The 13,601-nt window shown below is 41.5% G+C and overlaps 1 protein-coding gene across 1 annotated transcript in view; it reads right to left on the bottom strand.

The window, feature by feature from the left end:
• Positions 1–13,601, bottom strand: part of ERC2 (ELKS/RAB6-interacting/CAST family member 2) — a gene marked incomplete at both ends in the record, with an annotated part of 688,274 nt that overhangs the window by 562,903 nt on the left and 111,770 nt on the right. The window contains 2 exons of the mRNA XM_084248450.1: positions 12,334–12,750; positions 13,387–13,410. Of these exons, the coding sequence (XP_084104576.1) occupies positions 12,334–12,750; positions 13,387–13,410 (441 nt within the window). The remainder of the gene's footprint in view (positions 1–12,333; positions 12,751–13,386; positions 13,411–13,601) is intronic.

Genomic DNA, 13,601 nt, shown 5'->3' with positions numbered 1-13,601 from the left:
ACATACTAGGTACCAGCCTTTACAAATATTCATGAATTATGTGTAATTACATATTACATTTCAGATAATTCATTCAAACCCTGTGAACCAGATATTTACCACACAATCTACTCTATAACATTCTGAAGCAATTATAACATGAAGCTGGGATGATGAGGAGAAGGTCACTCTTCAGTTGGCACAGCTCACTACAAGTACCTGCACTCCAAGTGACCTGTAAAATGCCACCAGGCAAGGTTTGACTCTGAAGAAAGAAAGAAATGGGTTGTATAGGGAGCAGGGACTTGCTTTACAAGGAAACCAGCTGAGGTGAAAGTAACTCTTACTTATACCCTCCTCACCTTTCCTCAAGGAAACATCATTGGCATTTTGTTGAGCCATGTTGTGTGCAAAGCATTTTGCATAGGTCACTTCTTTGGAGACCAAAGAGAAGGCTGGTAAAGGAGGATAAGAAAGTTTTATAGAAGGCAAAGAAAACTTCTGATCAAAATTGTATTAGGCTGGCATTTCATTAGCATTCTTAGAGCTCTTACAAAAGCCCAGAATTGCTATGTGAACCCCCTAAAACAATGCAAATGAAAACACAAATGGAAAAAAAGTGATTGAGGTTAAAACAAAAGAAAAAGAAATCAACATATTAGGAGAAAGAATACAATTTTAGATGAGGTCATAATAGAAACCAGATGAGAAACCTAAATAGAACAGGAAAATTTCAAAGAAAACAAATCAGAACGAAAAAGAGCAACTGGGTGGGAAGAAATGTCTAGAAGCTATTTTGACTTTCTACAGAACAGTAGATGATACAGTGGTTCTCATTTCTGAGGTCAAGTCCCCTAGGAGGTCGTAGGCATGTTACTTAGCTGCCGTGAGTCAGTAATGAGACAAGGTCAGCACCTAAACTTCACAGAGATGCTCTGAGCAGTAGCTGAGGACAGCACTGAGCCTCAGGCCTACACCTAGAGACCTTCCATTCTAACACTGGTGGCGATGATGGTGGCGGTGATGATAATGATGATGATTTATTCTATCAACAGCACCTTGCCAGGACCTCCCAAGACAAGAGTACATAAACCTTTCTCTATCCATGTGATAATCCTCAGACAGAAAATGCCACACAGATTTCTTAGAAGACTGCTGTGATTTCAGGAAATGTGGTCATTTGGACCACTCTCCTAGAATTCTCTATGTAAGAAGTAGCACATTTGTGACTGTAAGGCAACAAAGCAAGGAGTCAGCATGAGAACTAATCCCAGCCTAGAAGGAGGCAAGAGAATGAGTTGTATAAAGGTTTCATGTCCTCTGGAGAATCCTGTGTCATCACAAGCACCTCCAAGCCTCCTCTAGTTCCCTGCACAAGCACCTCCAAGCCTCCTCTAAATCCCTGTGATCACTCTACCTATAATAACTGCTCAAGAGGCATCTGAAGGACATGCATTGAGATTAGAACTTTACAGGGTTTTAAGATGTCTCGGTTTCTAATATGGAACTGGCAAGGACTCAGTCCGTGTGCAACATTCTGTCTTCTAAAGCAACTAAAGCTTGAGTCCTGAAAATCATCTAAATCTTGACATGCATCATAAAAGTATTGCAGCAGTGACCACTGGTAGGAACACCACTGAGTAACATGAAGATATTGCGGGAGATCTAGAGGAAGAGTCACTTCTGCTGCCTCAGGCACAATCAGGCTTTGTCTCTTCCTTGCTGGATGGACTCTGCCAGAACAACAGATTCCCTCCACCCTTTGAAAGAAAATTACCCTGCAATGCATTCCTATTTGAATGTGTATAGAAAAGGCAATGGTGTAAAGATCCTTTTTCTAAATCAGAATTAATTTCCAGCACAGTAAAAAGTGCACATAGGTGGCAAGGGAGCTCTTGATTCTGGAGTCAATGATTAAGCCAAAAGAGCTTTCCTTTTTAGCGACTATTTAGAGAAATATGTTTAAGCCTGGCCAAGAAATATAAAAAGAAAGTGGTAGTAATAAGTCCACAAGAAGTTAAGGTTAGAGAAGTAGCTAATTTCCATAAATAGGTTTCTGAATGGGGGATGTGTTGAGTGCTGGTAAAGCATTTTCCTGGGTAAATGACCACTGGCCCAATGAGGGTCACCTGGAGAATGCAGAAACTCAGCCCTGCAAATGTGGGATTCTCTTTGAGAAGAGAACTTTTCTCCATTAATAACTTTTAAAAACATGAACTAATTCATGCTGGCAGTCCAAATCCTCCCATCAAACTTCATTAAGTGATCAGAGTGAGATCAAAGATATCTATAGGACGATGAGAAAAACTCAAGTTTAGAGAAAATTTGGGGGAGCAGGAAGGATAGTGAACAAAATCCTATTGTCTGAACTGGAAGTTTTAGTGTCCGTTAAAGAAGGTGAAATTACAAGACTTGGTTAAATGGGTCAAATAATAAAGGTTTCAGTGGCATAAAAAGCCAAATACAAATTCAGATTTTTAAGTGTGGTATGCATAAATGCTTGGTGCTATTTTAATATTTGCTTTTACTTGAGATTTAGTAGGACTATGCCTGAGGCAAGATTTTTTTAATAATAATAATAAAAATACTTAATAGTACTTAGAGCAAAGCATGTGTGGTCAAACTTTTTTACAGGGGGGAGAAAGGTAATTCGGAACATCTGTACTACATTCCCACATGATAAAATCAACACACTCCAAAATTATTCTTGAGTTTGTTGGTGCTGAGTGGGGAGCAGGGGCAGGTGTAGCAGTTCCTGCAGAGAAATGTTTATTTAAAAAACAGAAAGGGAGACTCAAAGGTCATTTGGGGGAAAGCAGGAGTGGGAATGACAACCTTTATCATAAAATAAAACTGCTGATTAATGGCGAGACTTCAGTAGTCCAAAAGTGAAGTGCACGTGTTGTTTCGGATCCTGATTATTACCTCCACGAATACTCCTGAGAATCAAATGTCATTTATTTTCACAAAGTCCCAACCTTCCAAGGTCAAAACACCCCCACCCACCCCATCCCACCATCCTTTCTTTATATTTCTTCTCCAGGACTTGCCTCATTCCCAGACCTACATTTTGTAAGAGAGAAGGAGTAAGGGCAGTCAGAGGCAACTTCTCACTCTATATCTCTCTCCTCTCTTCCTCTCTCTCTCTCTCTCTCTCTCTCTCTCTCTCACACACACTTCATTTTCTTTCCAGGCTCAAGGCCCCAATTCCCCCACTCTACACACTGGTTTCCTAGTTTGATGCCCTGCAGTCAGTACCTTTCCCCTTTGGGTCAAAAAGCATCATGACCTAGGCTCCCTCCTCTCAATGAAGCAGTGTTTCAAGCAGGTAGGACTGGGAACTACTGTATTTACCACAGCCACAGGCCAACCATGGGAAGGATGTGTCAATCACTCTACACCAGCAATTCACAATCTGGGCAATTTTGCCCTCTCACGCCCACCCCACGGGATATTTTATAATGTCCAGAGACATTTTTGATTGCCCCAAACTGGAGAAGGGGAAAGGAACCACCTGATCTAGTGGGTAGAGACCCAGGATACTGCTCAACATCCTACAATGCACAGGCCAGCCCGACAGCAAAAATTTGCTAGGGCATTTTGCACTTTTCCCTTTTTTATACTTACAGAGAAAATACCTCTGCGTGAGAGATCAGGATACCAGAATTCAGGCTGAAATCCCTGGCAGTGTCAAGAAGTGGCTAGGAACAGGTGCCTGGGAGCAGTAGCTCAAATTTGAATCCCAGATGCACGACAACTTACTCACCGAACCTGGACCAGACAAATACAGGTCTCAGTCTTCTCATTCAACAGGCAGGAAACCACTGCCCACCCAGGAGTATTGTTGGGTAGATTAAAATGCACGCCCTGGAAAATGATTAGCACCGACAGAAACTCATGAGTGCCCAGAAAACATTACATGTCATCACTCCTTAATTTCTCTGAGCCTCAGTTTCCTCACACAGTTACCAGGAGCCTCAGAGGAAATCCTTAAAATAGAATGTGTTCCATAAAGCACAAAGTCTCCTCCACTTACAAGGTGCTAGTTAATGCTCCTACTCAAGACAGGGAGGATCTTGGCATAACTGAGTCTGTCTCAACTTCCCATTGCTGCAGCTGCAGAAATTCACCGAAGCGTCCATAGCACCAGTGCTTTGAGTTCTTTTCAGCCAACTTTACTTGTAGTGCACAGTTTTACCAAATGATGACGATGATAAATTATGTCAGCTACCAAAAGAATATTTTTCAAAAGAACAGTCACACCCAGTAAAGCAGAAGGCAGAGGGCAATGAGGACAGTAATCAGTGTATCCCAGTATAGCAGGGGGACGTTCACCCCCTCCCTGGCGCCTCCCCACTCCTCTCCCTTTACCCCCCTCCACTTTCTTCTCTCAGCAGGTTCCAAAATGTCTTGTGCCTAATGGCTCCCTGGGGCTCCACCAGTCTCTGTTACTGTAAAAAGCAACCAATTACACTCATTAAAATCAATACGGGGTAAAACCTGAACCATTTCAAATTAGTGCGCTGTGCTCAAGCTTTAAAGAATGTATTCGAATTGAAAGATAAGGTACATGATGTTAAACAGGAATGAACACATTCTTTTTATGTCATCGGAAATGCGGCTATGAAAGTTATGAAAATGCTGCTTTTCAATGTGTTGTTAATCAGAGTCCAGGGAGCGCTTCTCCATGAAGATACTTCACTGGCATCCATTCTACAGGGAATGCTGGGAGAAGATTTGCACAAAGAGAGCCTGTATCAATTGGCATCAGTCAATGAAAACTGCAAGTAATAGAAATGATGTATTCAAAATTAAATGCTTAGGAAAAAAAGTGTGAAGGAGAATAAAGTTTCTAGGGTCTTCTATTTAAGTAACAGCAGGAGTAAGTGACAAGGCAACTTTTAGAATGTCAGACAAATCAGGAACTTGGTGGGCACAAATGTGTAAATAACATGTAAACAACAACCAAAAAATATGACCAATAGTCAGAAATGCCCTAGGCACTACAGCAGACCTCTTCTGTCTCTCCCGCTGCTCCCCTCAGCAGTGACTTTCGTCAGTCTGCTTGTTCTGTTCCCCGCTGTCTCTGGTAAATCCTCTCACCCTCCCGCTCATCTGGCCTGTACCCCAGTTCTTGTATGCATGAATTAATAAATCTTTTTTAAAAATTAAAAAAAAAGAAATGCCTTAGGCACTTAGGCAAAACTTCTCAATTATTTCCTCAGTCATATTCTCAACCTCAGTTACACAGCTCCATCAGGATTTCCTCAAATTCGGCATATCCAAAATCTTTCCTCAACCCCACTCCCTCCTGCCTCTGTCCTGCCATCTGCCCATACCTGGGCCCACAGGAGCCATCTGCTCTGGGACGCTCTCAGCACTTGGTTCCAACTAAGTTGTCAAGGTCTTACCTGCAGGTAGAAATGAGCTTTCCTTTCAACTTCTGTGGCCACCATCCAAGATTCTAGTGTCTTCCTACCTAATCCATTATCAATAACAAGCTTATCTGATCATGCCTTCTCCAGGGCAAATTCCTGCAAAGGCTGCCCAGAATCGAAGCAAAGACCAATCTTCTGTGCTGGATGATGCAAGTCCTCAGTGATCTCATCTCAACCTACCTATTTATTTTCTTTCCAAACAGGTGGCATAATGGCTGCTCCAAATCCAGTGCCTCCCAAACCCATCACAATTCCCCCCTCTAAAGAATGGTTTGGACATCTCTTTTTAATCATGCTTTACTAACACCCCCATATGTTGAAATTCTTCCTGCCTTCGAAGACCAGCTTTGCCATGAGTAAAGCCACTCTAACCTCCAAGTTTCCCAGTGCTTACATACCATTTGAGGTCCTCCCTGGATATCACCCTGGAAGCAGTATCATCCTGTAGCAACAGCTGTTGACTCTGGAGCCAGACTTCCTGGTTTCTGATCTGGCTCCCACAATTGATGTGTGTAATTGCTAACAATTACTTACCCCACAGAGCCCCTGTTTTCTTAGGTGAGTATTGGGGATGCTGACAACAGCATTTACTTAGTATGACAACTGACACAGTATAAGCCTAGAAAAATGTGAGATGTTGCTCTTATCACCCGTTTGAATCCCTGAACAAACCACAAACTTGCCCAGAGTGCACCCACAGCACCTTGCATAGGGATGTTCAACTTGTGGCCAAAGATGCCTGACAGCAAACAAAACAGCAAAAGAAAACTTCCAAGGTTACCCCCGAAGCTCCTGCTCCATTCCAAACACATAGAAAAGATGGAGAAAACATTGAAGAAGCCATGTTCTCGTGCAATCTATTTTTGTACAATCAATATGAACTTTTCCAAATGTTGGCAAAATAACCCATAGAGCAATTCTCAAAGTATTTAAATATTTTTTACACTCTTTCAAACATTAAGGGAGCACTGAGGGTAATATTTAAGGACCAGAAATATTGATGAAATGGACTGATGAGTTAAGAAGTTTTATTAAAATAGGTAACAATTGTTAGGTTCTGTGATATATGCAGGCAAAAACTCTTAGACAAGATTGTGTATATAAAATGTCATATTTATGTGGTCACTTGTGTTTGGGAATATTTTCTGTGATAAGCTTTGTGGGAAGAGCTAGGACATATTGCAGCTGTAGAGTCAGAATTAGAAATGCCTGCATCAGCAAAATCATGGCTCAGTCTGGAGAACTGAAGACAAGAGCATGTTAAAGAAGAAGCTATATGGTTTGGGGGGAAGGAGGAGGACTAGGGCAGAGTTTAGAAGTTTGGGCAAAGATTCTAAGGGGGTGGGGAGAGATTTGAGCCATAAATAAAAGGTTTATGAGCTCAAGAAGTTCCAGATCACAGATTTTGCCTTCATGGATCTTCCAATGGCCTCAGAATAACCTCAACAAATAAATGAAGGGACCAAGAACTCAAGTGGTCTTGTCCTCCTTCCCACTACCCCCCAGCACAGAGGGAAGCTATGTTTAGTGTCCTGAACCTTTACTTGTGGGTTAGTAGCAATTGTGCCCCTCAATAATTTGAGCATTCTTCTGCCCCTGCTACCAAAGGAAGACAAGTTGCCCAAGGGTATAAGCATAGGAGAGCAACAACATACATCCCTTCCCTTCGAACATTTTATGTTACAGAACCCCTGAAACCCAGTCCTTGTTTATTACCTTACCTTCCTGTTATTGAGTTAACCTGGTCCTTCTTTGTTTTGAAAACCACAAAACCATGATCAGCCAATATCCTGCTTCCTCTCTACCCTATCTTGGTGACCAACCCCATAAAACCAGGACCCCCACCAACTCAGGCTGAGCATATGTGACTCAGGGCAACTGCAGCCTCTCTCCTTCACAATAAATATTCCTTGCTTGAACTTTTTTTTTTTTAATAGAGGCATGTTTTTATTTATTTATTTGTTTGTTTGTTTGTTTTTGTTTATACATGCACTGGGTACAGTCAGAAGCGCGGGAGGGTGAGAGAATTCACCAGAGCCAGAGCGGGGAGCAGAACAGGCAGAAGGACCGAAGTACACTGCTGAGGGGAGCAGCGGGCGGCAGGAGAGGTCTGCGCGCTATGTAGGACCCTCCTCCGGTGGCCGGGGAGCAGCCAGGGATCGAACTGGCGCTGCAGAGGCTGCGGGCAGCTTCACAATCCAGCGCTCAACAGCTGCGCCACCGGGGAGGCCCATCCTTGCTTGAACTTTTTTTTTTTTAATAGAGGCATGTTTTTTATTTATTTATTTGTTTGTTTGTTTGTTTTTGTTTATACATGCACTGGGTACAGTCAGAAGCGCGGGAGGGTGAGAGAATTCACCAGAGCCAGAGCGGGGAGCAGAACAGGCAGAAGGACCGAAGTACACTGCTGAGGGGAGCAGCAGGCGGCAGGAGAGGTCTGCGCGCTATGTAGGACCCTCCTCAGGTGACCGGGGAGAAGCCGGGGATCGAACAGGCGCTGCAGAGGCTGCGGGCAGCTTCACAATCCAGCGCTCAACAGCTGCGCCACCGGGGAGGCCCATCCTTGCTTGAACTTTTGATCAGGTTGCTCTCTAAATTCCTTTTGTCACATTAATAATTAAGCCAGACAAGAATTCTAATACTTACAGTGCTATGAATCCTAAGACTCCTGTTTTTCTTTTAAGGACCAGCCAAGAAAATATTAAAGAGAATGAATAATGAGAATCCTAGTATAGAAACCCATTTTTTCTTTAATGATATCAGTAGTACTTTGGATACTTGATTACTAAAACCTGTATGTGGAACAAGACGATCTCTGCAGAAAAAGCTAGAGAACAAGGTAAACTATTACCACATCAGACAATGTCTTATCGAATCAACTGGTATCCAAAAGCATCAGAGGACACTAGTGAGTAATGCTGAGTTTCAGCCAAGTTTTTAGCTCACATTAGCACATCAATTGCAGCTCTTGGGTAATGGTTTTGGTCTTCCAAATAAATTGAGATCACAATCTTTTGTTGTTGTTTCCTGCCTGGCAAAAAAAGAGTGGTTTCGCCCTTAGTCTTTTCTAGACCACATAAAGACAACAGACACTGAAGCAGCCTGACTTCCCTGTGTGCAACTCCTGCCAAGTTGCAATGTCCTGAAACAATAGGCTAACCAGGGCCAGTATTTCAGGAGATGGAATAGGCGATCTGACACCTCTACCTGAGAATGACTCATAAAACCACTAGCACTCCATCCCTCAGCATTATACCCTCTAGCCCCAACCTGGTCAAATGAGGTTGCAAAATGAAAAATGGAATAAAATGAAAATCAGGTCTATTCTAAAAGTAAAGCCTCAAATATATTTTAAATACTGTTTTCAATTCATTTACATTAACAGAGATCAGGCAACTTCCTTATTCAAGTTGGGTTATTCTTACTGATTTACAATGAAAGCAGTGGGCCACATTTTTCCACTAACATTAAAAAAATAAAAAGACAGAAGAATATTCTAAAATGCAGTGGAGACTGGAGGCAGCTTACAACAAACTTGGCCTCCTAGAATAAGTAATGAAGGAAATTAACCAGTTATTTGAACATGGAAAACAACCATTTCTATACTATTACATATTTTGTAAGTCCCAAATTAAAATTATTTTATCTACCATAATATTTTTCCTAAGTGTTTCACAAAGAACACTAGTACAACAAGAGAAAAGCAAGTCCCCCCTAGTTCTCTTCTTGAAAATGTTCTTCTTTAAATACTTGCATAGTAAAGATTCTGAGAATCCCTTCCCCAGGTAATAAGTAATAGCACCTACCTCCTAGACCTGGGTCTTGCCATCTGACTAGAAGGGTCTTCTGAGAGACTCTCATAGCTGATTCTTTTTGTTAAGTTCTCAGTTCACAATGTAACCCCTCCAAGAGGCCTTCCCTGACCACCTAACATGAATCTGGGCCCACCCAAGTCCCACTAGTATTTAATTCTCTTCGTGACACTTCTCTATGTAATTATTATTATTGTTGTCTGTCTCACCCCAATGGTGGCAAGCGCCATGAAATCAAACCACATTAGTTACCTCTGACCTATCCCAAAACAAATCCTTAACTATTGACAAAATGAATGAATGAATGAAAAAGGTGGCAGTGAAAATTAAATGTGTATCTATGGAAAGCACTCTTTACAGTGCCTAGCAAGTAAGCATCTATCCCAATGCTGTTTTGAAGTTTTCTGATAAATAATGAGCAGTTATGCACTCATAATTTTGCACTATTTATCTTTCTGATTCCTCACTGCATCTTGTTGTGGATAAACATTTAATGGCATTTATTGAGAGGTGTGATGACAGGCTTTCAGGGATGGAGGGAGAAAGGAAGACTAGTATTTGCTGATTTCCAAGGTTTATACCCACAACCAATTTCAAGCTATAAATAGTTTGAAAGCAGGATCACAAAATTCCTAAAAAATGTAATAAATGGCTCTCACAAGTCAACACAATCCTTCTCCTGGGAAGGGTTCTTGCAGGCTTCTATACCTTCATTGCTGAGTTCTGGTTTTAAAGGGGGTTATCTTACATAGAGATGCCTTTTCTATATTCTCCCTTTTAACTGAGGCAAGATAAGGGCTGCCCACCAACACTGATCTGATGTTGAGAGAAACTGGTTGGATGTGTTGAACTGCATTTTCTGTACCAAGTCTGTGAGCAATTAGACTGATGTTTAAAGTTCTAAATATAATCTATATCCAAGCCAGACCATTGTGAGGACCAACCAGTCTCATGAAACAATAAGTGAATTACGTTTCAATCCACTTAAATGGAGGTGACCACACAATAGAATCAAGGCACCATCTACTAAGTGCAACCAGTGAGAAGAGTCTAATAGTAGAAGAATGATTCCAAATGGACCACAAGACCTCAACAAAGGGAGAAAGTAAATGCTGCAGATGGAGGTTCCTCTGGCACCACAGCCTTGCTGAACATGCAACATAATCCCTGGCACCCAAAATAAAACAGGAGCTTTTTTCAGCTATAGAAATCTACTAATCACAGTTTTAAGATACAAATTTTTAGTCACTATACATCCAAGTGATACCATGTCAGTAATTATTACTTCTCTTTTGCAAAGCAGATGGAAAGTCCATGGACTAAGGGAGGAAGAAATTAGTTTCCACCCCACTGTATTAGCTATCAATTGCTATGTAACAAATTGCCCTAAAATTTAGCAGCTTAAATAACACACATTTATTATCTCATCATTTCTTTGGAGCTGGAATTCAGGCACAGGTTAGTTGAGTCCTCCATTTCAAAGCCCCTCAAAAAGCTCCAATTGAGGTGGTGCCAGTCCAGAGCTTGTCATCCCCTCTGAAGGTCTGACTAGGAAAGGATCCACTTCTAAGATCGCTAAGTGGTTGTTGGCAGTTTTCTGTTGTATGTGTCTGTTTGAGTGAGGGTCTCATTCCTTACTGAGTGTTGGCTGGAGGCTGTCCTCGGGCCTCTACGCATGAGCCTCTCCACATGGCAGTTTGCTTCATCAAAGCATGCAAGTTGAAAAAGCAATAGAGTCTGCTAACAAGATGGAAGTAACAGTCTTATGTAACCATATCATGGAAGTGACATTGGTAGCCCATTACCTGGGGAAGCAAGTCACTAAGGTTCAGCTTCTACTCAAGGGGAGGGCATAACAAAACGGTATAAATTTCATGAGTAGGGATCATTGGAGGCCATCTTAGAAGTCTCCCCACCACATTTAATTGACTGGAATATGGATTAAAAGACCGGGCCCAACAAAACATTGCTTTGGCATCTCAATATGAAACCAAGCCATATGGTTCCCAAGCTTGTTGCTGAGGTCTCATGGAAATAAAACAAGGGAGAATAAGCAGGGAGGACATTCAGTCTGAAGACACACAAAAATCTTTTCAAGAGTTCTAAGCAAAAAGCAATCCACATCAGAGAAAACTCTTGGGAGCATCTACATTAGTGAGCCCTGACATGGAAGTCATGTTTTCTGAACAACCAAACAAGTGACTCACAGGAAGTGCTGTGCATCAAAACAGGTATTTAATGCCAAGAAATATAGTTTGGTCTGGAAGCAAGTATCTTTCAGAATTGTTATTTATAGCTATAGAATATTATAACTATAGAATATTAATGCCATTTTATTGCTTCCTATTTTCTGTGAGATCTATGTCTCCCACAATATTTTGCCTACACGGTATTTTTGAGATCCATATCCGCTGTAGTAGCAAGGAACCTTGGCTATCATCCACATTTTTTCAAAGTTCTATCCAAGCACATATTTTCAGATACCTGAGCATCCAACATTCAATGGTGGTGGCAGACAGAGACCACCTCTAAGAACTTCAAATGGTTTCCACTCATTAAGTACAAAATGCACCCTCATAAAATCCAGAATACTCTGTCCTAGACCAGTGTAGATGCACACAAAGATTATCTTAAACTGAAAATAAATGTTGAAACTGTTGACTATTTGACATTTAACTATTCTTTCCAGAAATGTCCATATGCTTTACTTTCTGCAAATTCCTCCCCTAATTCAGTTAACAAAATATTTAAGCTCATTATTTTGCTAGTCACCTAGTCAATTTGTTTTATTGACAAACAACTAAAACTTAAAAGACCATGACACCATGGCCATCTATGGGCGAGTAATTATAAACCACCTCAGAGCTGACGTGTGCTACGCAAGCTTGGGTCCTGAAAACATGTACAATGTGAATGGAACATGTGTGGTGACAGAGAAAAAAACTAATGCAAAATTCCAGTTCAAAGAAGACAGAAAGACTATAAAGCAGATGACAAAGGGAATTTTGTTGTAACCGTAGATCACTTCCAAGCTGTGAAAGTAACTTGATAACATATCTTAACTTTTAAAATACAGTTTGGTAGACTAGAGTGAATGTCCTTACCTCTCTGAGATGTATGTTTTCCTTCTCTTTCTGGTCTAAGATCACTTCCAAGTGGCTGACCTGAGATTCAGCCTCTGCCATCCGCCGCGTCCGTTCATTGTCATCCTCAAGGCTTTTGGACGGCAAACCTTTACTTTGCAACATCTCAAGAAGCTTTTTAATGGACTCATCTCGGGCATTGAGGGTCTGTTTCTGTGTTTCGATTCTCAGCTCCATTTCTTCCAAGGTCTTCCTCAAAAGGAACAGCTCCTTAGCCTGTCTGTCGTGCTCGGCCTGGAGCCTCCGGAAGTTCTCCTCGGTCAGTTCAATGGTGAAGTGCTCAGCTCCCCGGTTGCCACTTTCTTGCTGCAGGAGGTGGTTGAGGTCTCTCTGGGTTCGCAGCTCATCCTGAAGGGCCTGGATGGTCAGCTGCAGGTGCTGTGATGTAACAGACAGAACAGGAGAGGAAAAAGAAGGGGGAAAAGTAAATGTAAATGCCAACAATATTTGCTTCTACCACACTATGAAGATGGAATGTTAATAATGAGGTCCAGAGGGCCCGCCGTGAAGTCCTCCAAAGTGACTTCAGAAACACGGGACAGAACATGGAGTGGGAGAATTAATTCAATGATGCTTTCTGAATGTCTTAGGAGAAGAGAAATGTACACATACACAAACAGTAGATTAGTGTCAGTCACAAGGGAAATCATACATCTACAGAGTTTTAATTTGGAAAGTGGGGAGGGTTAGAGGGAAACTTTCACAAACACATCTTCTGTAAGCCTACAATGCTCCAGACTCAGTATTCCGTTTCCTAAGGTGTTCTTTATTCTACTATCCATTTTTTCCATGATCAATGCATTTCCATTTAAAAATGAAAATAATAGCATCCACTACAAGTAGACACAAACGAGGACTTTCGTTTTTACAAATAAAGCTGTGAACAGGTTTAGTAAACAGGATTACTGCATCTGCAAGCAACAGGGAACAAACACAGACAGAGAGACACATTCAAACACAGGAGGAGGTGAGGCTGTGCAGAGCAAAACAAACGAGCTGCAAGAGTGGACAAACCTTGGTTCTTCTGGCATCCAGTAACTGAAGAGCATGGGAAATGAAAAAAAATGAAGCAAAAAATCAACACAAAGAAAAGTCCAGTGCAGTGCAAGCAAAGGATATTTAACAGAAAGAACTTAATCAACATAAAGTACCTTCACAGAGAAAAGAAAAGAAAAAAGAAAAACAATTTCTTATTACAGCAAAGACCCATAAGCTACACAGACTCTACA

This window comes from Talpa europaea (assembly GCF_964194135.1).
Source record: "Talpa europaea genome assembly, chromosome: 11".
Lineage (NCBI taxonomy): Eukaryota > Metazoa > Chordata > Mammalia > Eulipotyphla > Talpidae > Talpa > Talpa europaea.
Note: the sequence above shows the minus strand (reverse complement) of the source record. Positions and strands in the feature narration are given on the sequence as shown.